Source organism: Plectropomus leopardus, chromosome 2 (genome assembly GCF_026936395.1).
Source record: "Plectropomus leopardus strain MGB_pleo_1.0 chromosome 2, ASM2693639v1, whole genome shotgun sequence".
In the NCBI taxonomy this organism is placed as follows: Eukaryota; Metazoa; Chordata; class Actinopteri; order Perciformes; family Serranidae; genus Plectropomus; species Plectropomus leopardus.
Window position 1 is genome coordinate 19538305 of NC_142177.1, and position 25104 is coordinate 19563408.

The following is a 25104-nucleotide window of genomic DNA, read 5'->3' on the forward strand; positions in this document are numbered from 1 at the left end:
TTACTGTTGGATTTCTGTATGGATTAAGCTATCAAGTTATAAGTTGTTGTTGTTTAATGAGCATTGAGTTCTTTGGAGAGAGATAGTCTTATGCTAAGCAACACTCGACTTATATTAAATGAACGTACTGTATTCAACATGCTTTGCCAACAGTGACCTGTCCACTTTACACACATTCTCAGTCCTGTTAGATAAAATTGTATTTCTTTTTCTGCCCTATTTTATAGATGATCCTTTAATGTTTAAACCACTGGTTACCACAATGGGTGAGATATAAGTTTAAACAGTGGCAACGTCAAACTGCATTTGTGACCCCTGATTGTAGGTTCTGATCTTAGTGTTGACATAATAGGTAAGCAATTTGACTATAGAGTAATTTTGCTTTTACGGATTGTTTCAATTTAATGATTTTTAGATGCCAAGAGGATGTAATGATATTCACTAATCATAGGAAATCATATTGTGAAAACTGAGATTGATCTTGCAACTTCTTGGGGTGAATCCATTAAAATAACAACCAATTAATATATTGACACATCATAATAGCAAACTCAGTTACAAATGATGTAACTTTCTCTGTGTGTGTCCAAGCTGAGTCGTACAGCCATGTGGATCCACTCCATGCATGGGGAGTTTCTGTGTGCATCTGCTCTGTTTGCTAAATTTAACATCCGCCTGTTCTTCAGCCTATACATCCCACGGGCAGATCATAACAGTTGGTATGTGTAGATGTGTGTGTGTGTTTGCTAGAAGAGGAGCAGGAGGGGGTTCCTCAAGCTTTGAGTATGCATCTGTGAGAGTCGGAGAAGAGCAGCCAGGCATTAAAGGTTTTTAGTGCACACACACCTAGTCTTGACTGTAGACATCCTGTGTCTGCCATGACTCACAATTTGCTTATTATGTAAGTCCATGGAGCAGAGAGGGGATCACTGGCACACCTGTGCCCGGTCAGCCTGTCCCTGGAAGGGTTCACCTTACATTCACTTACAGCAGCACATATACTCTCATACTCTTAAACTAAATTGTAACATTTAGCTAATAAGGACTCAATCTGCAGGAATCCATCTGCCACGTTCCTCAGTTATGTTTTTGTTCACTCCAGACAATATTTTTATTAGTGTCATCCGATGAGAATAGCCTGCCCTTGCTCATTTGTACAAACATAAATTTAGATGTGTGTGTAGGGTGTGTGTGTGTGTGTGTGTGTGTGAGGGGGTGAGTGCAGGCATGAAATAAATAAAGGATGTGGATAATTTGGAGTGCTGCTGTGTTAGTTTAGAACAAGAAAATATCCTTTGGCTGCAGGAGCCAAATCTGCCACCTCCTCACCCACAAAAAAACTCGCTCAAACCTTAAAACTACCCCCGCAGCCTACAGTAAACCAGCCACGTGACCCCACCCCCTGCCACACAAACACTTTAAGTGGAAAAAAAACCATCTCTTCCCCCACACGCTAGGCTATGCTGCAGTAATCTAGGGCACACTCACCAGCAATGCAGATTGTATCTACAGTTAAAGTTGCCTGGGCAGGTTCCTGCCAGCTCAGGTGAGCAACAGGTCTGCAGTGATGGACGCACGTGTCAATCAGCCACGGGGGCTTAGATGCAAAACGTGTGGCTGAGACGTGTTTTTGTTTGAAATTCAAGTGAATGTCCAACCCATTAAACACTGTAATAACAGACAGGACCTTTATTCAAAATAGGGCAACTGGGTGCAGTGAAACTAGCGGGGCACACGGACCGCTTAGTGTGTGTGTGTGTGTGTGTGTGTGTATGTATGTATGTGTGTGTGTGTGTGTAGCAGGTAAACGTCACAGCCTGCCGAGAAAGCCACTGCAAGCGCGCGCCACACTTCCTCAATCGACGGAATCACAGAGCGAAAAAACGAGAGGAAGAGAAAACTGCAACTTTCGTCGTGCTGCGGGGATAAAGAACCGGCGTCGAGTTTGCAGGGCGAGGTGAGGCTGCTTTCAATATTGTTTTTAGTCGAGGTTTTCACAAAAGTTGGGCTGTTTGGAGTTTTGGAAAGACTTGCTCAAATACCCACAAACAGACCCCCTATCCTTGTTTCATCTACTGTGGAACAAACTGTAGCGACCCACTCGTTTGACCGTGAGCGTTGGCGCTAACGTTTGCTAATTTTTGACAGTTTGTCTGATTGAAAACGTACGTCAACTTACAGTAGTAACGTTAACACAAAGTCTACGCCTGTTTTACGCCCATTTAAAACATTGTCACCGCGTAACGAGCTAAAATAACCACCCTGACCAACTTTTTCCGCATCCTCTTTTAATTAAACTCGAACGGTGCGACGGAATCTGTGATCTGTCAGATGAGGCTATGTGCCGCTACAGGCTCCACGATGCATGAACACACAGACTGGTTGATTTAACAGTGACAGGTGAGGTTTTAAAACTGATTGATACTGGTCACATCTTTGTGCTATGATATCTCTCAAAATGTGTAACCCTGTGTTAACTCTTCGGGGACACTTTGACAGTTTTTAACGAAGGGTTAGCTAAACAATTGTGCTGCCATGGTGCCTGTATGGAATTCCAGTTGAGGTCACAGAATCTCTCGGGTCACAGGATACGTTGTAACACCGGGCGCGAGGAGGAATGCAGGCAGGTCTAGACAGCCAAAAAGGGAGTCTTTTTTTCTTTTTTTTTTTAAATAAACAGACGATGTGTGTTATGAGGACAATATCATTCAGTTGCCTGTGGCGTGACGTGACATCTCTGCAAGTAACAGTAAACCACATCCTTCAGTGACAGAAATTTTGCATAAAGAAAATCAGATGCACTCTTCAAATGGTTGCAAGGTCCCAGCTGTGGTGTAAATCACTGCACCAGCTTCATGTTACTTTGTGTTTAACATCGTGCAGGCTTTAAAGCTGGTTGTAAAGTGTTTATAGCATAATTACGATTTCACCACGTGCGTGTTTATGTGTGTGACACAGTAGTAGGCTGCATTTGAGTACAAGTTTTCATCACAAGCAATAAGAGTGAGGTGTGATGCAGATAGGCTGCAGATTTATTGCTTATGTTTTGAGGTGGCCATTACATTCATATCACCATACAATCTCCCTCTCTTTTTCCTGTCACAGTAGAGCAGAGGTACTATTTCCCTCCCTATTTCTCTGTCACTTTTTTTTCTCTGCTTCACAAGTACATTTTATTCTTGATACATTACAGCACATGCATGACTTCTGTATGCAGTGGAGTCGTTTTACAATGTGGTATTGCTACTTTTACTCAAGTGTAAGAGTGGATGCTATGGCCCTATAATAATATCATAATATTTCAGGGTATTTTTACACTAACAATATTCTTGATCATATAACAAAATACTGAAAAATATAAAATATATTTCATTATTTATTACAAGAATGTACAATTGCAACAAAATAAGCATGATAGATTTATATGTCAGCATAAACATAATAATTTGCCCTCACATATTCAGTAAAAATAAACAAAAATTATCTGTAAAGAATAAAATTAATGGGTAGCAAATTTGGTCTTAGTCATGCTTGTTGCCTGCGTAACGGTATGACATCATTATGTGAACAAGTCGAAAAATTGCCATTATCACAATATGATTTTAAAAAAAATCATATTAAAAAGTCTACTGGTATTATTGTGAACAATATGATATGGCACACCTTTAAGTGTAATATCGTAATCCTTCTGACATAGAATTTACTAGGAGAATCCATGTAACTGTGAGTACAGCTGTTCAGCTCACTTCACATATTGAAATGAGTGCTAAAACAAGCTAAACTTGTGTGGACAGAATTGTCCTCACTGTGTGTATGTGTGCCTCCTTCACTTATTAAACCAAATAATTGTCAAAAAGCTTGATAGTAGTGTTATAATTACATCCGGCTGATATACCTGTAGACAGGCTACTAATGCCACTGCTACAACTGTATTATACACTATGCATCCAATACGTGTATTATAGCTGCTTATATATGTTTTGAGATGTTAAGGTTTAAATACAATCAATCATGCACAAACACAGAGTTCTTTAGTGTGATCACAGTGCTTCAAAGCCCTTATTCTAGGAATGATAATGTAATATTACATAGTTTAACCTTTGTAGTAGTACTTGTGAGCCCTGCTGACAAGCCCGCTTTTCTATTGGTCATTAATGCAGGTATCAGGAATTGAGTTGTGTAAAAATGAATGTTAGGAAGTTAGGTGGGAGTTCGCAAGATACACTATACTGGTGCAGGGGACATAACTACTGAATTTAACTAATGGAACAAATCGAAACTGCACATGAACAGTCTGCTAGGTAATCAATCACTACAGCCCTCAATAGCACAGTGTGCTTGCTATTGATTAACTCCAAAAACCCTGACATCACAGCTCACAGCAGCCGCGGGTGAGTCAGTGAATATGGTCGTTCATCAACTTCCCCTTGTATTGCATACTTTTTTTTTTCTTTCTTTTTTTTTCAGTGTCTTACTTTTCTGGTCTCAGTGTGGGCGGTTATGGGTTCAGGATTGTGAATACCAACTAGGCCTACTGTGGTGTGCTGCATGCTTGTTTTTGGATTAGTAACATGCTGAGGCCTGCTCAGCATTTGTGGTACAGGAAAACACCTCTACTATTGCAGCTGCAGTCTTTCAGAAACTATAGTCAAGAAAATACAGTGACAGAGAGCCAACCAAGCAGCAGAGGCTGAAATGATGTTGGCACATTTAACATTGTGGATGTGTTTCATACATGGAGGTGTTGGACAGAATATGCAAGGGTGTGACTTACGGGCCTGGCCCAGCCAACGTGTTAGATTGATGAGTGTCACCTTTTGCATTACACTTACAGAAATTGGTGGTGTATAGACTTTTACAAAAAAAACTGAGGTTCCATCTTAGGCACATGTAAGCTTATGCAACCAGTAAAAATCAGCAACTGCCAACAGCCCAGTACGTAGGGTGATATTGATTTCCCACAAATATGTCAGTATATATTTCACCCCTAATGCACAGGGATACCATGCCACTGGTGGTCATTATCTCTGATCCATTTTTTTTTCCCAATAATTTAATTACTCGGTCATTCTGTCTCAGATTGGTTAAAAAAAAGACAAATGCTCATCACAAGAACCCAAAATGATGCTTTTGAACTGTTTATTCAATAGTTGACTTTAATTAGCCTTTTTCCAACAAACAAGTTGGCTATAGTGTTATATTGGAACATAGGTCATATGATCATTATGTTTTGTTTTGTTTTCTTTACCTCTAACAACCACCTTTGGAATCTCATACAAAACACCATCAATACTCAGTCCTTCACAGGGCGCCTGGTGGCTCAGTGGACAGAGCAGCACCCCATATACAGAGGTTGTATCCTCGCTGCAGTGGCCGCGGGTTTGATTATGACCTCAACCCTTTGCTGCATGTTGCCCCCTCTCTCTCTCCCCCTTTCACGCTCAAACTGTCCCGTCCATTAAGGGCAATAAAAGCCCCAAAAAAATCTTTTTAAAAAAATAGTTGGTCCCTCACACACAAGCAGGTGTTGTTGATGAACGTGTGAAAACATTCGCGGCCTTCCTCCATGTGGTTAAGACTTAGTAGAAGAGTGAGATGACACATTTCCAAGTTTAGATTTTTACGTTGGTCTATTCTGTACACAACATATCTATTGAATGTACGTCTGTCCTGAAATATGGATTCCTGCCCTGTTGCTCTTCTTGAGGTTTCTTCCAGTTTTTTCCTGTTAAATGTTTTTTTTTGGGGGGGGGGGTTCTGAATCCTAATTGAGGGTCTTAGGATAGAGGTGAACAGATTGCAAAGCTACTAGAGGCACATTTGTAATTTGTGATAATGGGCTTAATAAATATAATTGACTTGACCTCAGCAGAAGTCGCTCTGTCCTTGCTGACCCAGCCATCTACTGATTTTGTGTGTGCATGCACATGTCTGACAGGATGTCATAAATATGTTTTAAAACTGCTTCTCAGACATCAATTAAAGGAGCACTTTGTTATCTTGTTTCTTTGATATTGTTTGGTCTCAGTTTAAACATAGATACCTGTAACACTTATCTCAATGCGTACCTTTGATTCAGCTGTATTGCTGCAAATTATGCAACAGTGTGTTAATGCAATGATAACATATGATGATGAACTCTAACTGTGTGTATAACTAATATGTCATTATAGATATAATGTATGTCACCAGGGTGACGCTGTGTTTGTCCATCTCTGGAAGCAGGTGACCTTGGTACTCGTCACCATGGCTCCTTTCTTGAGAATCGCCTTTAACTCGTACGACTTGGGCATCCTGCCTGCTCTAGCTGACCCGCCTTTCTGTGCAATCAAGATGAAGGAGGCCTTGACAACTGGTGAGAAACTCTTTGATAGCCTACACCACCCTGTCGTTAACAGAAGTTGCATTTTCTGTGAAAATGATGTCATAAATCACCCAAATTTCCTGTGATTGAAAACATCAAAGACATTTCTTTCTTTTCTCGCTCTGTACGTTTCTCTCTCATGCTCTTCCTTAGAACGAGGCAAGACCCTGGTTCAGCGAAAACCCACCATGTACCCGGCTTGGAAGGCCACTTTTGATGCGCACATCTATGAGGGTCGTGTGCTTGAGGTACTGCTAATGAAGACAGCAGAGGAGCCGCTGGCTGAGGTCACTGTTGGAGTGTCTGTCCTTGCTGAGCGTTGCAAGAAAGCCAACGGGCGTGCTGAGTTCTGGGTAGGACATTTCAGATTGTCCTCTTTCCCTGCAGAGCGATATCTCATGCTGTGTATGTGTAACAGTCGGTGTGTCTAATGTGTGTTCAGGTCGATCTCCATCCCTCTGGGAAAGTAATGATGGCAGTACAGTATTTTCTCGAGGGAGGTGATACAGGTAAATTAAATAAAAATAAAAACATCATTTAATTTCCCCTTTTCTCTGCTTGTGGACATTTTTCTGTAATCTGTAAAATTTTCCGTAGCTGTTTGGTTGGTTTTTTTTTTCTCTGGTTCCCTGATTTTGGCCCATCTTTGGGTTGTCACCAGTCTGGAGGCAAGTTGATACGGAAAAAAACAACTATCACAATATTTTTGACCAAATACCTTGATTTCAGTATTGTGATGATATTTTAGGGTTGACTATTAGTACTTTCACAAAAGATTTACACCACAAGATTTTTGATAAATAATCATCAGCAATGTGGATATGATTAAGTGGGTAAAGGCAAATAATACAACAGCTAGAACAGTCAGTTTAAAAACCCCAATAAGGTTAACAATAATATGATATCCAAAATCTAAGAAGATATCGAGTCTCATATTATATAAGGATTTAATTACAAGATATTGCCCAGCCCTAGCCCTCAGTGTACAGACATACGTGACATCACCTTTTTTCTAACTTAGACACACCCATTTCAAATCAGCACAGCACAGAAAACACAAAACACAAATAAATGCAGAAACTGCCCACATGTGTTCATGTTAGACCCCATCACTGAGAAGCTGAATGAGAAATGGAGCAGAGTAGAAAAGTGGGTGAATCCTCTCTACATCTGCTCTTCACTTTACCCTAATACATGTTGATAAAACTTTATAAATAGCTCCACAATCTATAGGTCAGTCTATAGTTACCATTCTTTGATTTTTAACCTCTTGCCCCTACCCCCATATATACACAGACTGTCTAGCCACTTGTAAGAGTTTTTCTTGCTAATTCAGTCTTATAATTCACAGACATTCATGTGGGCAGTTTCTTTGGGTGTCCATTAGATTATCATTAAGACAGCCTTTTTGTAACATACACAAAATGACTTTTGTTTTTCCTTTACAGTGTTGTGGGGTGACTGATCTGTGTCTCTTTGTGTATCTTGAAGAGAATAAGCAGGCTGCCAAGGAGGAAGAGGCTCCTACCCTGAACCGTAGACGAGGGGCCATCAAACAGGCCAAGATCCACTTCATAAAGAACCACGAGTTCATCGCCACGTTCTTCAGACAGCCCACTTTCTGCTCTGTGTGCAGAGAATTTGTCTGGTCAGTCCGGCCAACTCTTCAGCCCTATAAAAACACCTTCGAGGCAGCTAAAGGGGAGCTGATAAACCACAGATCAGATAAACAACAGCAACACGCACAATGAGATTAAAAACAGTGTTTGGGAACTTTCTGATATTTGGCAGCATTTAAATGCCCTCTGAGTTGCTCAATGCTCATTTACCTCAAAGTGAGTTAGATGAAGTGGTTGTTTGCAGTGTTACTGATCAAATCTATTAGGCCAATTTAACTCTTTAAATTGTAACATCTGTCTGTGGTTATGTAAATGTTTGTCGTCTTTGGAGGCTACGGATGTGCTTTGAAGACTATTTTGGTCTCAGGAGAGGAAGTTTATAGAAGAAGGCATGGGTGTTCTGCAGTTGTTCGTTATCTCTAACTGATTAATCAACAAACTATTCACATTCACATGATCAAAGAATGATACAGACTGACCCATTTGTGTCACCATGCCTCCCACAGGGGACTCAACAAGCAAGGCTATAAATGCAGACGTAAGTGTACTATAATTAAAAAACTCCACTGTGTTTTTTTGCAATTCTTTAAATGGCAGTCTAATGCATTAGGAAGTATATTAATAAAAATATGTATGGTGTATTTGATATGCTCAGATGCTGGATCAAAATACACAAATGTCTTTTTTTTTCTTTAAATCAGAATGCAATGCAGCCATCCATAAGAAATGCATAGACAAAATCATCGGCAGATGTACCGGTACTGCTGCCAACAGTCGGGATACTGTGGTACGTATCACATATTTGTGCAGTACAGCATGTACTGTGAGCGTTCTCCATATGTCTCACAATTTCAGTCTAGTGTGGGCTTTTTCTAACGCTAGTTTTTGCTGTTGTAGTAAATTATCCCATCTTAACAGTCTGAACAATGATGGTAACATCCTTAAACTGGAGGGTATTGGTGAATCAGAGTTTAATACAAAGGCAGACACCAGTCAGGGTCCACATCTAATAATGATCAATGATCATCAGTATTGATGGATAAGGACAGTCAAAGACCAACAGACATAGATAATGATTACATGGAAATAATCAAGCACACACACTGGGTGTGGTCTCAGAGGAGCACTTCAAATCAGTGTAGAGGTAGACATGAGAACAAACAGGGAACTTTTTATCCCGCAGTGTGGTCCCTGACAGTATAAGCTTAGAGAGGGAAACAAAAAGAAAAGAAAAAAAATGAGGCAGGTGCGCAGGCCTGTGAGGATTCGCAGGCCACTGGTTACAATTCCTTTGCTACCGATCATTCATGGAGATGAGGAATCCCATTTGTCCCCGCAGTTCCAGAAGGAGCGCTTTAAAATTGACATGCCACACCGTTTCAAGACCAACAACTACATGAGTCCCACCTTCTGCGACCACTGTGGAAGTCTGCTGTGGGGTCTTGTCAAACAAGGCCTCAAGTGTGAAGGTACAGTGCAGATATGATCGAATTATTATTGGAATGTAAGTGCACTTTTATCTTTAACAGCTAATTTTTGTTTCATTTGTAGATTGTGCCATGAATGTCCATCACAAGTGTCAGGATAAAGTAGCCAACCTTTGTGGTATTAACCAAAAACTACTAGCTGAAGCGCTCACGCAAGTTGGCCAGGTGAGTTCACGGAAGCAGTCACAAGTTATTCAATGCATGGGCCAGTCAAATCCAAACTGAAGGACAAGTCTGACTTTATTAACATACCACCTAATTAAATCATGCCATGGCCCTTTTAAACACTGTGGATATCTGATTACACTATCTCTGAGCTCCAAGTATACTGAGATGGTTTAGATAACATTTATGCTTACAAAAATGGTATTGTTTTGTATTCACAAGTAGTTGGTCTGGAGGCGAGTCTGAAGCGAGCTTGGTAACACTTATTTTGGATGTTGTCCAAGTCCAGGGGTGGTACTGAACTCTCTTGTGGCAAAAAAATCACAAAAAAATCACAATAACTTTGCCTTTTTAATGATAGAGTGATTATAAATGGGAAAAGAAACCACATTAAAAACATCCTGACAACTACATGTCTGCATGTTGTGATCTAGATAAAAATCATGACAAAAAAAACTATTAAAAAATGTAAGTGGATTTAGACACTTTCATTGCTTTAACTTATGAGGTAAATGTTGATTGCACAATGTAATGGCTATAGAATAATGACACTATCTGCATTTACAAGCCTTGCTTTCACTGTGCAATTCTGTGTGCCACCCGGTATGATCTCCTGATCAATGAAGGCTCCATTTACAACACAGAGGATGTCTGTCAATAATACCACATGGAAACACTAGGGGGAAAAAGTGGAAAAACTGACTGTTTCCACTTTAAAATGTTCACTTATCATGTTGGATGCAGCTTTGTTTTGAATGAAGATTAAGAATATGCAAGATGAGGCAGAAGAGTGTGACCAGTCTCGCATCTGAAAAAAGCTATTATGAAACATAAATATCCTGATCTTGGAAGTAGTAAAAGTTTAGTGTATGACCAAGGTAGGTTATCAACAAAATGTCACTATCCTAGCTGTAACTCTGGACCTCATTTTACGGAGTAAATCCAGTTCATATATTCATTATTTACTAACAAATTATAATCCTGTGATAGAAAGTTCATCATAAACAGTGGACCATCAAAATAAAGTGTTACCAACCATCATACTGGATGTGGAACTTCAAAGCCCCAGTGTGTGTTGACGAATTGCTGAAGGTGTGACATCTGGTGTTTGAGGACTGGCTCATTGTGGAACCCCTAGTTTGCTTGTTCTCTTTTTTCAGGCCTCTAAATGAATGTAGTTTTGGGGACATTCAGTGCACATGATGACTGATAAAGAGAAGAATCAGACAGGATGTGTTCACAGCAGATGTAACACAATTAGTTGTTAACCACTTCTGGGAAACTATTTGTCTGGCTACTTCATGACTATTTTTTTCTTCATCTGTTTTATCAGAAGTCGTCCACCCGCCGTTCAGATCCGAACCTGCCTAATCTGCCTGATATTGGAATTTACGATGAGGTGAACAAGCTTGCTGAACTGGATATAAATGGTCAGTGTGTGTTTTTCTGTATGTGTATGAACTTACATGCAGTCATTTGGGCAGTATAGGCTCTGTACTGATAACACGACTTGAAAAATAATTTGCAACATTGTTCAGTGTTTAGATAACTACATGAATAAGTCATTTTAATGTGTGGTAATTGTATGTCCACTAGATACATCTCCCTATGGAAGACTGTGGGAGGGGTCCAACCCACGGCCTCAGTCTCGTATTACCCATTTGACCCGCATCAACGTGGACAACTTCACCTTCCACAAGGTTTTGGGAAAAGGCAGCTTTGGCAAGGTACAATCATGTCAGTGTGAAGTTAAATATTAAACTGCTGTTTTAAAAACCCTAACCCTAGAGGGAGAGGATGCCCATGAGTGAATCAACAATACTGCAGTCAGCAACATTTGTCTGATGTCATTAAATAATGTAGGTGTTTTATCGAACTATTACTTGAAGATAAGGTATTTAATCCTTTGAAACCTGAGAAAACATGGCAAGAAAGCAATGAGCTACACAACAAGAAATGATTAAAAAAAACAAAAACAAAAAATTACTGAAATTGGCGACAGAAAAACAACAAAATCACCTGGAAAAAGTGCAAAAATAAATGAATAAATATATTGTTCTGTCGCTCTCTTTCTCTCTCTCCTGTCAAGTTTTACTATTCTTATTCTCATTTGCAAGACATTTCACGCCAAGTTGCTGATTGCCTTTCTCTCCATGTTTTTTAAAGAAGTAAAACCAATATGCCCACTTTTTTAAAGGTTTAAATGCTTTTAAAAGGCATTTACACAAGAAAACTGATGTCGATCCAAGTTTCAAAGAGTTAATTAACATTTCAAGCTTCCCGCTCTTAATAAAACTAAGAACAATACAAGATTCTCTCCTATATTTCCTTACTTCACAACACAGGTTCTCCTGGCAGAGCTGAAGGGTCGTGGAGAGTATTTTGCAGTGAAGGCTCTGAAGAAAGATGTTGTGCTGATGGATGATGATGTGGAGTGCACTATGGTAGAGAAGAGGGTTTTGGCTTTAGCCTGGGAAAACCCCTTCCTTACACACCTTTACTCCACCTTCCAAACCAAGGTAGTTAATCTAATTATTTTTTTATCTATTCAACATCATTGGTTTTAATTGTATCCTCAGTACTCACAGTGAAATTTGTCAACAGGAGCATCTGTTTTTTGTGATGGAGTACCTGAATGGAGGGGACCTGATGTTTCATATTCAGGATAGAGGGCGCTTTGAACTCTACAGATCAACGTGAGTCACACCTGTCACGCAGACATAATAATATACAGAGTGAAAACCCACACACAATACCTGCAGGGTTACAGTGGATCCTTAAAAAGTCTTAAAAGGTATTGGATTCTTTAATCTAAAAATTAGGCCTTTATTGGTATTAAACTGACTTAAATTATTCTTTCAAATTGTCTCAGACATGGTAAGTTAGATTTTATGAATCGTTTTTCTGAAGCTGCATTGTGAAATCTCAATAATTGGTAACATCTAATTTTTGGTTAAATAACCTCTTAAATTCCTTTCTTAAAGTTGCCAAGATAGGAATCCAAGCCAATTGCCCAGAAAACCATCTAGAAATTCCAGATATTTTACACTTCTGTTGGTAAACCCAGTGGATACTTTCATGATGATATCATATGTTCATAGTCCTCCATGTGTTCCACTCTAAAAAGGGTTGTTTTTCCAACATTTTACATAGATAATCTAACTCTTCACTGGACAAAAAGGTCATTGTTTTATGAAACAATAAACATTTGGGTAAAATAAAATTGGTCTTAAACTTAATTCCAGGAGGCATTAAAAAGTATTGAAAAATCTTAAATCTACCTTGCCTTAAACTGCAGGAACCCTGACCTGCCATCATTACTCAGCGCTCTGGAGTCCCTGCAGCTGTGCAGGGACTAACACATACAGAATCAACGATCTGATGGAAAGCAGGCACTTTTAAAGACGACCCAGTGTTTACTCTCTGCGTATCTCTTTGTATCTCTCTCCCTTTATGGGTTTTTTTTTGTTTACAAGATATACTGAACCCTGCTGGATGGGGGCTGGTGTCACTTACTGTAGCTGCTGCTCACTAGAAGTCTGGCCTTGTAAGGACTGAGCAGCTCTCAGTGCCTCTGTACTGTGTAAGGGAAGGTATCAGTTGCTACCACCCACCTCTCTACTCATCACTCTGTGGGAATCCCTCCAAAAAAAACAAAAAACAATAGCACAGTGGTAAAAGAGGGTGTTGTGGCACCTGAGCCACTGCCAGCTAAAGTTTTAAAAAGTCTCACATTTACAAGCATAGAGGTGGTAGTGAAACATTGCTTTGCAGGTGCTGTGAGACCAATTCTTCAAAGACCCCCGTCCCAGTCACTAGTGAATATTCAGATTTGGGATTAACTTTATTAAAATCCCACCGGGTGCAACTTGTTTGAACAGCTTGCTGTGTACACATGCAGTAACATATAGACACATAAATAGATAATAATAATATGTCAATGAGTTCAGTGGAATAAAGGAATCCACAAATGTAATAAAGTTAAGTTTCATTGTCAATAAAATAAAAAAACAATAAAATCAAATAGGTGATTACATTTACAGAGACTTTAAAACATAAATTGCAGATGGAATAAAAGATTTTGAATGGCTGTCAGTCTTACAAGCAGGTAAAACAAAACAACGCCCCAGTGGCAACAGAAAATTCATCTGCAAGATTCTGTCCAGAAGACGCTAAAACACTTGTTAATACTTGTTGCTTTCTGAAGGATCTGTTGATTGCAAAAAGTGGCCAAGTACCTTTGAGTCACTCCTGTGATCTTAGAGCAGATTTTGACTATGCTGTTTAGACTGTATCTGTCTTTCAGTGAGAGGCTGTGAAACCAGCAGATAAATGAAAAACACATGAGGCTCTCAATAAAAGACCGATAATAACGGCTGAGGGTGACAGGACTGACTGAAAAGGAATTTCATTTACGAAGACTCTGAATTCGTATTGATTATAGCATATTGATTTCACCTTGTTGAAACAAAACAGTGATAGTCGAGAGATCTGTCTCACCACAAGGACCATTAGTTGCTTTTCTGAAGTGTTTTCAATTGTATCACAGAATTTACCCAGTTGTAGAGGATTTTTTAATTATTATTTTGAGGAACTTAAGGATAAACAAATAAGGAAAACAGCAAGGTCTTGTGTAGTTTCATGTTCACAAACCTGGAAGCAAAAATACACAAGATCAGAGGACAGCCAAGATATGCAGATTAGACTTACATACTCTTGTTAGTCTAAAAAGTAGGTTGAGCACTGACATTTAAATGTGGTCTGCTGTAACACTTCCTGTAGTTAAACTGGTGGCTGTGTCCTGCACCCATAAGATGACAGGAGTAATTCTCTACTTAGCAAACACAGACACCTGATCTTGTGTTGGCACCCACTAAAACCCTCCTCACTCAGTGACTATTCAGCCTGGGTGGATAATTTTTCCTCAGTGAGTGAAGAACAGGAGCGGACTGTTTCATTATCTCACAATATGTTCATGTGCTTCCATGTTTGCTTGCATATATGTTTGAATATAATGATAAATAAACTTGGGTGTTGCTGCACAAGTTGTCACAGTGGAATGAAAAGTATCTCCTGGATTTAGTTTTGCAATACTTTTCCTCAGGCTGCAACTGAACCGCAGAGTTTCTGGTGATCTCTGTCAGCACAAAGACCCTGTTCTCCCTGTTGCTACTGCTAACCCGCTGACCCAGAGCTGCAGAGTGTAGTCAAAACTCTCAGCGTTCCTCACATAGCGGAGCCCATCTTCCTTACACATATCTTGATTTCATTTTATTTTCTGTATTGTGTTTGCGGTGTTGTTTGTAGAGCAGTTTTAGATGTGCACGTTCATACATGTGTGCACATCTAACTTGTAAGGGTATTAAATGAGAAATAATAAATAGATAAAACCTGACACTCTTCAGTTCTTGTCAGTTAGTCATTTACTGTGAATGACAAGTTATTGGTTTAGAGCAGAGTCTGCTTTATCTTCTCTCAAGACGCAATCGTTTCACCTGATACAGATGACAAGAGAAGCAGGTCAGAGTTAGCTAATCTTTCGGCGCACCGCGGCTCTCAGGTTTCACATTATGAGAGCGTTATTCACCTGTCTGCTACTCCATACAAATGTCCTCCTCAATAATTCAGCTCGACACTGAAATGAGTCTGCAGTGACACCAGTGTTCAGCTGCCAACTCACTAGTGAGCTAGCCACAGTGCAGACCTGTAGCTTTCTGCCAGAGACGAGTCGTTGATATCTGTCTGTTTTTGCCTTTTGTCTCCCCAGATTCTACTCTGCTGAGATCATTTGTGGTCTTCAGTTCTTACATAGCAAAGGGATCATCTACAGGTCAGAGCAAAAACATACACCACAGTACATGCATTAAATGACCACACTTTTAATTTTTCATATTATACCATATTCTTTACATCACAGCTGACCATATTGGATTATTTTCCTCTCTCCCACAAAATAAAGGCAGAGACACATTGCAAGTGCAATGTGAAAATGAACTTGATGACACTTGAAACTTGCTCGGTTAGGTAATCCCACGCATTTTGACACGTTTTCTTTTCTCTGAAAGTTTGATTATCATTGTGTGGTAATGCAGTTGCAAGCAGGGTCTGTTGAGGAAACTGAATTTGTTCATTTCTTGCAGTAAAAAAGCTCACCCTAAAACCAGTCTAACTACTTGCAATTGCATAACCATGGAAGAATATTGTTTAACTTCTACTATCTATATTGTTTAAATGTCTAGTAAATCAACACATAACCAGTGAACTAAATATTCACAGTTATGGATTACCTATCTCATGCAAGCTTCAAGTCATAGTCAAATGGTCTGAACTCAGTGGCTGCCAGGAAAAAATTAAACTTAGATTTAAGTTATGTTTTAAAAAATAGTCATCAGTATGACTTTTATTTAAAGCATAAGAGATACAAAACCACTGGTATAGTTCTTGAAAGCATTTTGCAAACTGTGAGCATTCAAGATTTCACAGTCCATCTGGCAAAACTATTAAGGCACATCATTTTTTAATCACATATTTGAATCCTCTAAAAATTCATTTAAAACATGCAAGCCTGAAGTGGCATTCTAACATTATTTTGATTAACTCAAAATCATCAGATGAAACCTCATAATTCCAAATCCAATTCTATTATCTTTGGAATTATTCCTGCTTGTTTCCAGTCTTGCTGTGTTTTGTTTTCAGAGATCTGAAGTTGGACAATGTGATGCTGGATCATGAGGGACACATAAAGATTGCCGACTTTGGCATGTGTAAGGAGAACGTGTTTGGAGAGAATCGTGCTACAACTTTCTGTGGTACTCCAGACTATATCGCTCCAGAGGTAGAGTGTTTCATACTTTGAGACTCTTTCTCATTCGGAAATATTCAAATGTGCAGCTGATTTGTTTTCATTGTTCTGCAAGCAACAAATTCTGTCCACCTGGAATAACTCTTATTCATTATTTTTGACCTCAGATCCTGCTGGGGCAGAAATACTCATTCTCCGTTGACTGGTGGTCATTTGGGGTGTTGCTGTATGAAATGCTGGTTGGCCAGTCACCTTTTCATGGGGATGATGAAGATGAGCTGTTTGAGTCCATCCGCATGGACACTCCCCACTATCCTCGCTGGATCAACAAGGAGTGCAAGGACCTGCTTGAGCGGGTCTGTACCAAAGCTTTTATACAAAATACATCTGTCATAGGGCACCATCGGTGCTTCAGGGAAAGTCGGTTGTTTCCATGTTTGATTATTTTATGGTTTAAAAGGATTAGAAGTTGATTAAATCTGTTGAAATTGCATTAAATAATGTAAAGCTATGTACCTGAAATGTGTTTACAGTGACACCAGTGTTTGAAGTGTTTAGAAGTTGATTAAATCAGTTTAAATTGAATTAAATTATGTAAAGATATGTAGCTGAAAAGAAGCCAGTTTTGAGATTTAATGAGATGCATTCATCACTTAACCCTACCGACTATGTTTCCCTACAGTTGTTTGAGAGAGATCCCACACGCAGGCTTGGAGTCGTGGGTCATATCCGTCTACACCCCTTCTTCAAGGCCATCAACTGGCCGGCTTTGGAGAGTAGAGAGGTTGAACCCCCCTTCAAACCCAAAGTGGTAAGCCCCTCACATACAGGTCACTGAGGATTCACTTATGAAAAAAAGTATCATATGCAGTGTTAACGCATGTCTATAATCTGTCATCATCGCCTGTTTTATCATTCTGCTGAGATACGTTTGTTGACACCTAATGCTGTCAAAAAATGTAGTAATTTTTTTTTTACGTTTAAAATGATACATTCGATAGCATCGAAAGTACCAAAGCTATAAAAAAAAACAGATCTATATTTAGAATTTAAACACAGGTTGTTATAAATATTATCAATATTACAAATGTGTTGGCACATGTTCAATGCCATTTTTTGTACCAGCACATTGTGCAGGTTGTTGATTTGCAAAAAAAAAAAAAAAAAGAAATTATCCTGTTTTGGGTACCTAGGATTTTATTTCTATTTTTCAGTTCAGTATAAATATTTGATGAGTCATGTGTCATGAGTCATGAGTTCATGTGAAGCTGTAAAGTTTGAATGGGGCTCAGCAGGAAGTTCAGACTAATAGCTGCGTTCATGCAATATAGGGTGCGTTCGTGAATGTAGTCTGACCCTCTACACTAAAATGAGAGAGCTGTTCTGTTTCTGTATGAATTAATGAACAGTGTTGTTCATCACACATTCACAAAAGCCAGATACTGTATTGTATCAAGTTGCTGTGAGCTGGATTTTAACCACTTCTAAGCAGAAGAGAAAAGAAAATGATAGTGTTCTCTCTGAGTCTTACAGTGTAGATTACCTTTTCCTAGCAGCCTCTACCAAAGAGCAACATGAAAGTCAACACTGCACTCACTACGCTGCAATATGTGGCTACCAAAATGTCCCCAGAAGTACACTGCACAGTGTACTGACTAGCAAAAATCACAACACGACTTTTCGACTTGAATCTATCTCAGTAGACTGAGGGGTCTCGGACTGATGATTCAAATCTCTGACTTTCAGGGGGAAACCCTAGTGTGAAGTGTGTGGGCAAAAAAACAAAGAGTGTAAGTTAACTGTGCTAAATGAAACCAATCCATCCTTTCAAGTTAAGAGTAAATGTCTTTATATAAAGGCCAATCATAAGATAAAACACATAACTCAGTCTAAAAAGGAAATTGGCAATAAATGTCATGATCTAATGCAGTGTTTATGCTGAAGTAAAGATAGCGTCAGGTCTCCGACTGTCATTTGGCAACTCAGCTGAGCGGTCAGCCACTTTTTCCCTCGTAAAATAAGAATACATTAGATTGTAACATTCGTGCCATTCAACAAAAATATAATCATAAAGAGGTGTAGAACATGAAATCGGATAATATTTTTTCTGACTTCAACTTTGTGTCCCATTAAGTTCAGAGAAGAAGAGCACTTTCTACCAATCAACTTCCATTTTTTCCTCAGCTCTCAGATGTCAATATTTTTTTGCAGTATTGTCACTCAGTGGATGTAATTGTTTTTACACAGTCTAATCAATAAGGGCAATAAGGACAAACAGCCAAAAATAGTTGTAGTTGAGTTTTTAGTATGGCAATTTGATTGCAGAAATGTCAACCGTGTGGTTACCATGCCTGTTTTAAAGTCATTAGATGAGGTAAAATATTATGGAAAAGTGTTAAAAATTGATTGTTAAAAATGTGTGGTAACCCTGCTACAGTTACATCAAAGTTTAAAAACGTGGTATCTTGATAACCATTATTGTCAATTACAGAAAGCACCGAATGATTGCAGCAACTTTGATCGGGAGTTCCTCAGTGAGAAGCCTCGTCTCTCCTACAGCGATAAGAACTTCATAGACTCCATGGATCAGACGGCATTTGCTGGCTTTTCATTCATCAACCCGAAGATGGAGCACCTTTTAGAAAAGTGACTGTTGTGATGGCAGTCAGAGCTGGGTCACATTTCTACTGCTTACGGACAGTTCCCTTATTCCGTCACATTGTTCAACTTGCACACGAGCGAGCTGCTCCACAATCAGTATTCGTGTGACCTTATTGTAAGCACAAACTACTCTCCGAGGGTACGAGTAAAAACGATAAGAGTAGAAACATGCCCTTGTACTGTACATATTGACGTTGTGTTTGTGTGCATGCTTATTATTTGTCTAGGTTGTGAAGGCCTGTATGAGTAATAATATTAGGGGGGTAGGTTGAAAATCTTTACATTCCACTTGACGTCACCGCTACCATTTGCAGGCATTTTGTGTTCCTTTTTGTAACATTCAGTTCAACCCAAGTGGGGGAGAAAAAAGTATAAAGATGGGAAGAAACCCATAGAAAAAATTATGCTGTTTACTTCAAATGTAGGTTGTTTGTGTGAATGAGCTGATTGCATGTAAACACATCTCAGACCAAAAAAAACCCCAACCCTGTCCATCTTTAAATTTAGATTAATAATGTGTGTTATCTGTCTTTGAAACGTCTGAATTCATGCCTTTGACTCTATGAATCATGTTGAAAAAGAACAGCTGGTGGTGATTGACTCTTCAGTGCCATGTAAAGAACAAACTGAATCTGTAACAGCTGCTCTCAGATGACCAGTCAGTGGACAGTCGGATGCAGTCAGGTGCAAAAGGTGAAGTAAAGGTACGCCACCTTAAACAATAAGTGGGTAGTTACTGAAATGCTGTATATAGACAATGTATATGTATTTTGTTTTAACATGTATATCGGTTCGCTGAGGATGTACTTTTTTTACTGTCTCCATCTTTTACATCTGATTAAAAAACCATCAACTCCCACATCTGATGTTTTTTTTAAACAGCTGCAATGTAGAGGGTTTAGACAGGGCAGACTTCGGTAAGGTGAGATGTGACACGTAATTAATGTAGTTTTTTGCTGTTATTTTGGAACATCCATACAGATATTCATTTTGGGATCAATTGCACTAATGTATTGTGTTTAAAGATATTTTGTGTATTTTTATGTTTTTATCTATTTACACCACCCCTGCCCTCTCATATATATGGAACAGTTACAAGTAAAAGTCCTGCAATGAAAATTGTACTTAAGTAATAAGAGACAAGTACTTAAAGTATTAAAACTATAAGTACCCAATGCAAAGAAAAAAACCCTCAAAATTATATATATCTATAAACACACACAAAAAAGACAAAATTATAGTTAATCATTAGTTAATTCATTTTCTGTGAATTGACTGATTCGTTGCAGCTATATTTCTTAAACTCTTCATGTTTTTTTAATGCAAAAATAGTACTTTGTAAAATAACTGAGGCTGTCACTGTAGCGAGGTAAGAGGTACAATATTTCCCTCTGAGATATAGAGTACAACGATTAAGTGGCATGAGAAGAAAATACTCAAATAATGAACAAGTACATCAGATTCATACTCAGTACTTGAGAAAATTTACTAAGTTATATTCCACCACCGCATAGAGATAAAGATTAAGGGATATAACTGTTGTGTATGAGGCTTATGAGCCATAGACGGCGTATAAATATTATCTTGTCCTATAGATCAGAGGAAAGGCTACGCCCTCTAGCGACAGCTCAGTGGCCGTGACGCTCCTCGACGTCACCGCGTAACGTGGTTTTCGGACGTACAATGTGTACGGAAGTGCTACTACCACCTCTTATAGCTTGTAGCTCTAGCCTTCCAGCTTTCACTGCCATTCAGCAAATGTAATCCCGCACGGGTTTTTTTTTTTTTTTAGGAATTATGCAGTATTGTCTTTGCTTTTTAGGTAGCCATACTAACGGTAATCCCTGTATGAGTCTATAATGATTTAAAGTCGCAGAAAGCTGCTTGAAAAAGATTTCCAGCGAGTCATAGAAAGTCCAACATGAGTTCTCAGGATGTATTGAAGAGTGCTACTACTTTAGCATCCTATAATGTGCTTATACAGGTACATGAACTCTCTCTCACACACACACTGGAGCTATATAACCATACCAGGCCAGTGTTTTATTCATTACTTACTTTTTTCTTTTTCTTTTTTTGTGTTAAATCTCAGGTGCTATTCCGTGTCTTCACCTTTTTGCTGAATGCATTCACACTGCGGTTTGTGACCAAAGAGCTAATTGGAGTCGTTAACGTCAGGTAAGGATGACAGGGGCTGAGATGAGAGGACAGTGCCAACAGCCAAAAGAAGAAATAACACAATGCCATAGCATTTCACTGCAGCAGCTATTGTAACGTGTACGTGTGTTGTTGTTGTTGTTGTTGTTTTTATCATGCAGGCTTACTCTGCTGTACTCCACATTAGTGTTTCTATCCAGAGAAGCTTTCCGGAGAGCCTGTCTGAGTGGGGTATCTGGAACAAACCACAGCTGGAGACAAGTTATCAACCTGCTATGGCTGATGTGAGTTGATTTGACAGTTAATAAATGAGCGCAAAAGAGCTTAAAACACATTAACATTAACAACACATGACATAAAAACATACAAAATTATCATAAAACATAATTAAAGCATCATTACTGAAAATTTAATAAGGGAATAAAGAGATGGTTTAGTTTTTTGGCGTGGGGTTGTTTGGGGTATTTGTCCATGGACAGTATATTACGTACAGTAGATGGTGGTTGGTGCACCCCCAGTTTGGAGAAGTGGACTGGAATCTGACATGGAAGCTAAGCAGTGTATTGCTGTGGATGGTGTCAGCAACAAGATGTATTTTAGCAAAAATTTTTGTGTATGTGATAAAATTATTACAGTAATTTTCAGTGGAAATGCTTCCCCGTGATTTAGCATAATGGCAACTACATTTTCTTTGGCTGTCCACATAATCATGCTCTAATATGCATTGTTGTGTGACGTTTTGTTTACCATCAAATATCAGATTCAAACTCTTTTCAAACATATTTTTTAGCTAGTTGGCACACATGAAGGGAGAGACGGAAAGCACAGAGAAAATGAAGGAATGTACGTTTGAAAAATGCGTGTGGCAAGATTTTTTTTTTTAATTATGGGTTCTTGAAAAGTCACTGAAAGGTTTTGATATTTTGTCCATGAAAATGTGTTGGAACCCTGACTCCTGTACATTTTCAGTAATTATGTCATTCATAATTACAGGGAACAAAAAGGATCATTTCTTTAGTTTTCTTTTATGTTTAAGCTCTCATGTGCGTGTCAGCTGTAGAGCAGTGCCACAGTACATAACAAAAATACAACCATTACAAAATGATGAAAGTTTATTCATCTTGTACATTTTTCAGTGTGTCTTTCCTTTGCCTTTCTCACCTTTCAGGGTGCCTCTGGGTGTTTTTTGGGCAGTCCTGCTGATCTGCGTGTGGCTGTGGCTCCTGGAGGTCCCAGACCCCCAGACTGTCCCTTATTATGGCCCTGCTGTGGTGTTGTTTGCCTTGTCAGCAGTACTGGAGCTCCTATCTGAGCCCCTTTATGTCCTGGCTCAAGCTCACATGTTTGTCCGACTCAAGGTGGTCGCTGAGAGCTTAGGAATGATCGCTAAGGGGAGCGTAACCGTGGTGCTGGTGGTGTTTGCACGTGAATGGGGCCTTTACGTCTTCTCTGCTGCTGATGTAAGAAATGAGCCAAAGTCGCTATGCATTATTTCCATAATTATTCCTGTATGTCATGATTTTAAACTGTGGGCTTTTCTTAGTTAATGTACACAGTATTCCTGGTGCTGTGCTACGCTGTTTACTTCATCCGTTTCTTGGGCTCCAAAGAGGCAGTCAAGATGGGTTTTCCTCTGCACCATGTTGGAGAACTTTTGCCCCGTAGAGCTGATGGAGAGGTAGGAGACGACAAGATATTACTATTTATTATTCATGATCTATCTTTAATCAAACCGACACATCACAAGAGAAACTGCTACCATGCGGGACTAATGATCCTCATCTATTGTTCTCTTTGTAGCCGCTGATTGATTGGACTCTGGCCCGGCTCACATGGAGCTTCTTCAAACAGTCCTTCCTGAAGCAGATCCTGACAGAAGGTGAGCGGTACGTCATGACCTTCCTGAATGTCCTCAGCTTTGGAGACCAGGGAGTTTATGACATCGTCTGTAATCTGGGGTCCATGGTGGCTCGCTTCATCTTCTTGCCCATCGAGGAAAGCTTCTACATCTTCTTTGCCAAAGTGCTGCAGCGAGGACGCGATGTCAAAAGTCAAAAACAGGTTTTAGTCTTAGATGTAAACGCAAAAAGTCTTTGTTAATTGGTAAAAATGACTTGTTGAGTTTGCTTAACATTGTGTGTTTTGTTTACAGGAAGATGCTGCCATGGCAGCCGAGGTCCTGGAGTGTCTGCTGAAACTGGTGCTGGTGATCGGACTGATTATCTCAGTGTTTGGCTACGCCTACTCCCACCTGGCTCTGGACATTTATGGTGGCTCTCTGCTCAGCAGCGGGGCAGGTACAAACATGCAGCCGAAAATGCCTCACCTAGTAAAACTTAAACAAAACAAAATAACCCAAACCAGCAGATCTAAACAAATGTTAGAATTGAGAAAAAGTTGAAATTGAACTTTGCTTTTCTTTAAAAATACAGATGGTGCTTTACAGAGATAACTTGCAATTTTATTATCCAGAGGAAGAGATTTCCCCAGTTTTTGGGGATAAAACAGAAGGCACTCTCACCACGACCTTAGTGATCAAGCTGGAGCATGATATAAAAGAACCACAGAAATACAAAAAAAAACCCAAAAAAGAACCCTCTGGCTGTTTTGCGAATATGAGACAAATCCTTTATGCTCTCTGTTCTTAGTCACTGCTGTTGTGTCTTTGTTGTTAAAGGGCCGATTTTGCTACGATGGTACAGCTGCTACGTTCTCCTGCTTGCTGTAAACGGTGTAACGGAGTGCTTTGTGTTTGCTGCCATGAGCAAAGAAGAGGTTGACAAGTAAGTAATGTAAAAATACATATTATACATGTCATTTAGCCTGTCAGTTAACACTGTGCTTGTGTTTTGTCTCCAGGTACAACTTTGTGATGCTGGCTCTGTCTGTGTCTTTCCTGTTCCTGTCCTACATGTTGACGTGGTGGGCTGGCGGTGTGGGCTTCATACTGGCAAACTGCCTGAACATGGGCCTCCGCATCTTGCACAGCCTGCTTTACATCCACCGATATTTTCAGTCCAGTCAATGGAAACCACTGCGAGGCCTGCTGCCCTCCCCACTCTTACTGCTGGCACTTGCTGTCAGTGCTGTTGTCACAGCGCTATCTGAGGTACAAAAGTGTCATGTCTATTCATTCTACACTGAGTTTTTATCTCTAAACATCAACATTACATTGCAGTTTTAGTCTTTGTAATTTTTGCTGAATCTTGTGCAAATCAGCTGCCCTAACTTAAACTTCTCTATTGTTTGCAGGGTGTGTTCTGCTGTGACAGCGGCTGGCTGTTAAGGCTGGTCCACATCGGTGTAGGAGCGGTATGTCTGTTCGGTGTGTTGGTAGCCGTTCTTCTAACAGAGACTCGACTTATTCAGTTCGTGAGGACTCAGCTCTTGCCCCAGTACAGAAAGAAACACACTTAGATTGGACAGGAAGTGGATGTACGGGACTGGAAGAACACTTCTGTTTCAGTACAAAAGTTCCAGCGGGAGCTGCTGGTCAACATTTACTGACTACAACGAGGGATAAACTTAGGAAAACTGACCTTGTGTGTGTATGTGAATGCGTGTGTGTGTAATGATAATATATTTTTACTGGATCATTCCCGTGTTGGCTCATGTAAGTATGAACAAACTTGTAACAATGTTTTGAGGATCTAATTGTGGCCGATACAGAAATTAATGTTTTGGTTTTTTTTAAAACAGTCAAATTTGTTATATGAATGCATTGTCCTCCATAATAAAGCAAGGCAGTGTTATATGTGTGTTATTATATTAAATTTAATTAAAGAAATATAAATTTTCTGAAGTAAGCAGCCTAAAGGGTCTGTCATGTAGGTCCAGATGTTGTCAGAG

The 25104-nt window shown here is 39.4% G+C and overlaps 2 protein-coding genes across 2 annotated transcripts; both read left to right on the forward strand.

Annotated features, from left to right (window-relative positions):
* Positions 1–1791: 1791 nt before the first annotated feature.
* On the forward strand, positions 1792–19957 carry prkcda (protein kinase C, delta a). The gene is made up of 18 exons (XM_042504007.2): positions 1792–1957; positions 6226–6355; positions 6518–6717; positions 6807–6873; positions 7856–8012; positions 8490–8521; positions 8685–8770; positions 9323–9452; positions 9535–9635; positions 10969–11065; positions 11232–11362; positions 11981–12154; positions 12240–12331; positions 15403–15465; positions 16332–16470; positions 16605–16793; positions 17120–17248; positions 18929–19957. Exons 2-18 carry the CDS (start codon positions 6247–6249, stop codon positions 19085–19087), a joined length of 2055 nt encoding a protein of 684 aa, XP_042359941.2. The 5' UTR covers positions 1792–1957; positions 6226–6246; the 3' UTR covers positions 19088–19957.
* An 843-nt stretch (positions 19958–20800) lies between these two features.
* Positions 20801–25007, forward strand: rft1 (RFT1 homolog). Its single transcript, XM_042498532.2, has 10 exons — positions 20801–21082; positions 21191–21276; positions 21417–21539; positions 22424–22715; positions 22799–22933; positions 23056–23316; positions 23408–23552; positions 23933–24038; positions 24115–24364; positions 24508–25007. The coding sequence occupies exons 1-10, from the start codon at positions 21020–21022 to the stop codon at positions 24670–24672; spliced, it is 1626 nt and encodes a 541-aa protein (XP_042354466.2). The 5' UTR covers positions 20801–21019; the 3' UTR covers positions 24673–25007.
* Positions 25008–25104: the final 97 nt, after the last annotated feature.

Bases quoted from the DNA above. Each gene is read 5' to 3' on its own strand.
- prkcda (XM_042504007.2), top strand. From the start codon at position 6,247: ATGGCTCCTTTCTTGAGAATCGCCTTTAACTCGTACGACTTGGGCATC. The intron at 11,363-11,980 runs GTACAATCATGT...TTCACAACACAG, and splicing joins GAAAAGGCAGCTTTGGCAAG to GTTCTCCTGGCAGAGCTGAA. The intron at 17,249-18,928 runs GTAAGCCCCTCA...TGTCAATTACAG, and splicing joins CCCCCTTCAAACCCAAAGTG to AAAGCACCGAATGATTGCAG.
- rft1 (XM_042498532.2), top strand. From the start codon at position 21,020: ATGAGTTCTCAGGATGTATTGAAGAGTGCTACTACTTTAGCATCCTAT. The intron at 21,083-21,190 runs GTACATGAACTC...GTTAAATCTCAG, and splicing joins CCTATAATGTGCTTATACAG to GTGCTATTCCGTGTCTTCAC. The intron at 23,553-23,932 runs GTACAAACATGC...TTGTTGTTAAAG, and splicing joins TCTGCTCAGCAGCGGGGCAG to GGCCGATTTTGCTACGATGG.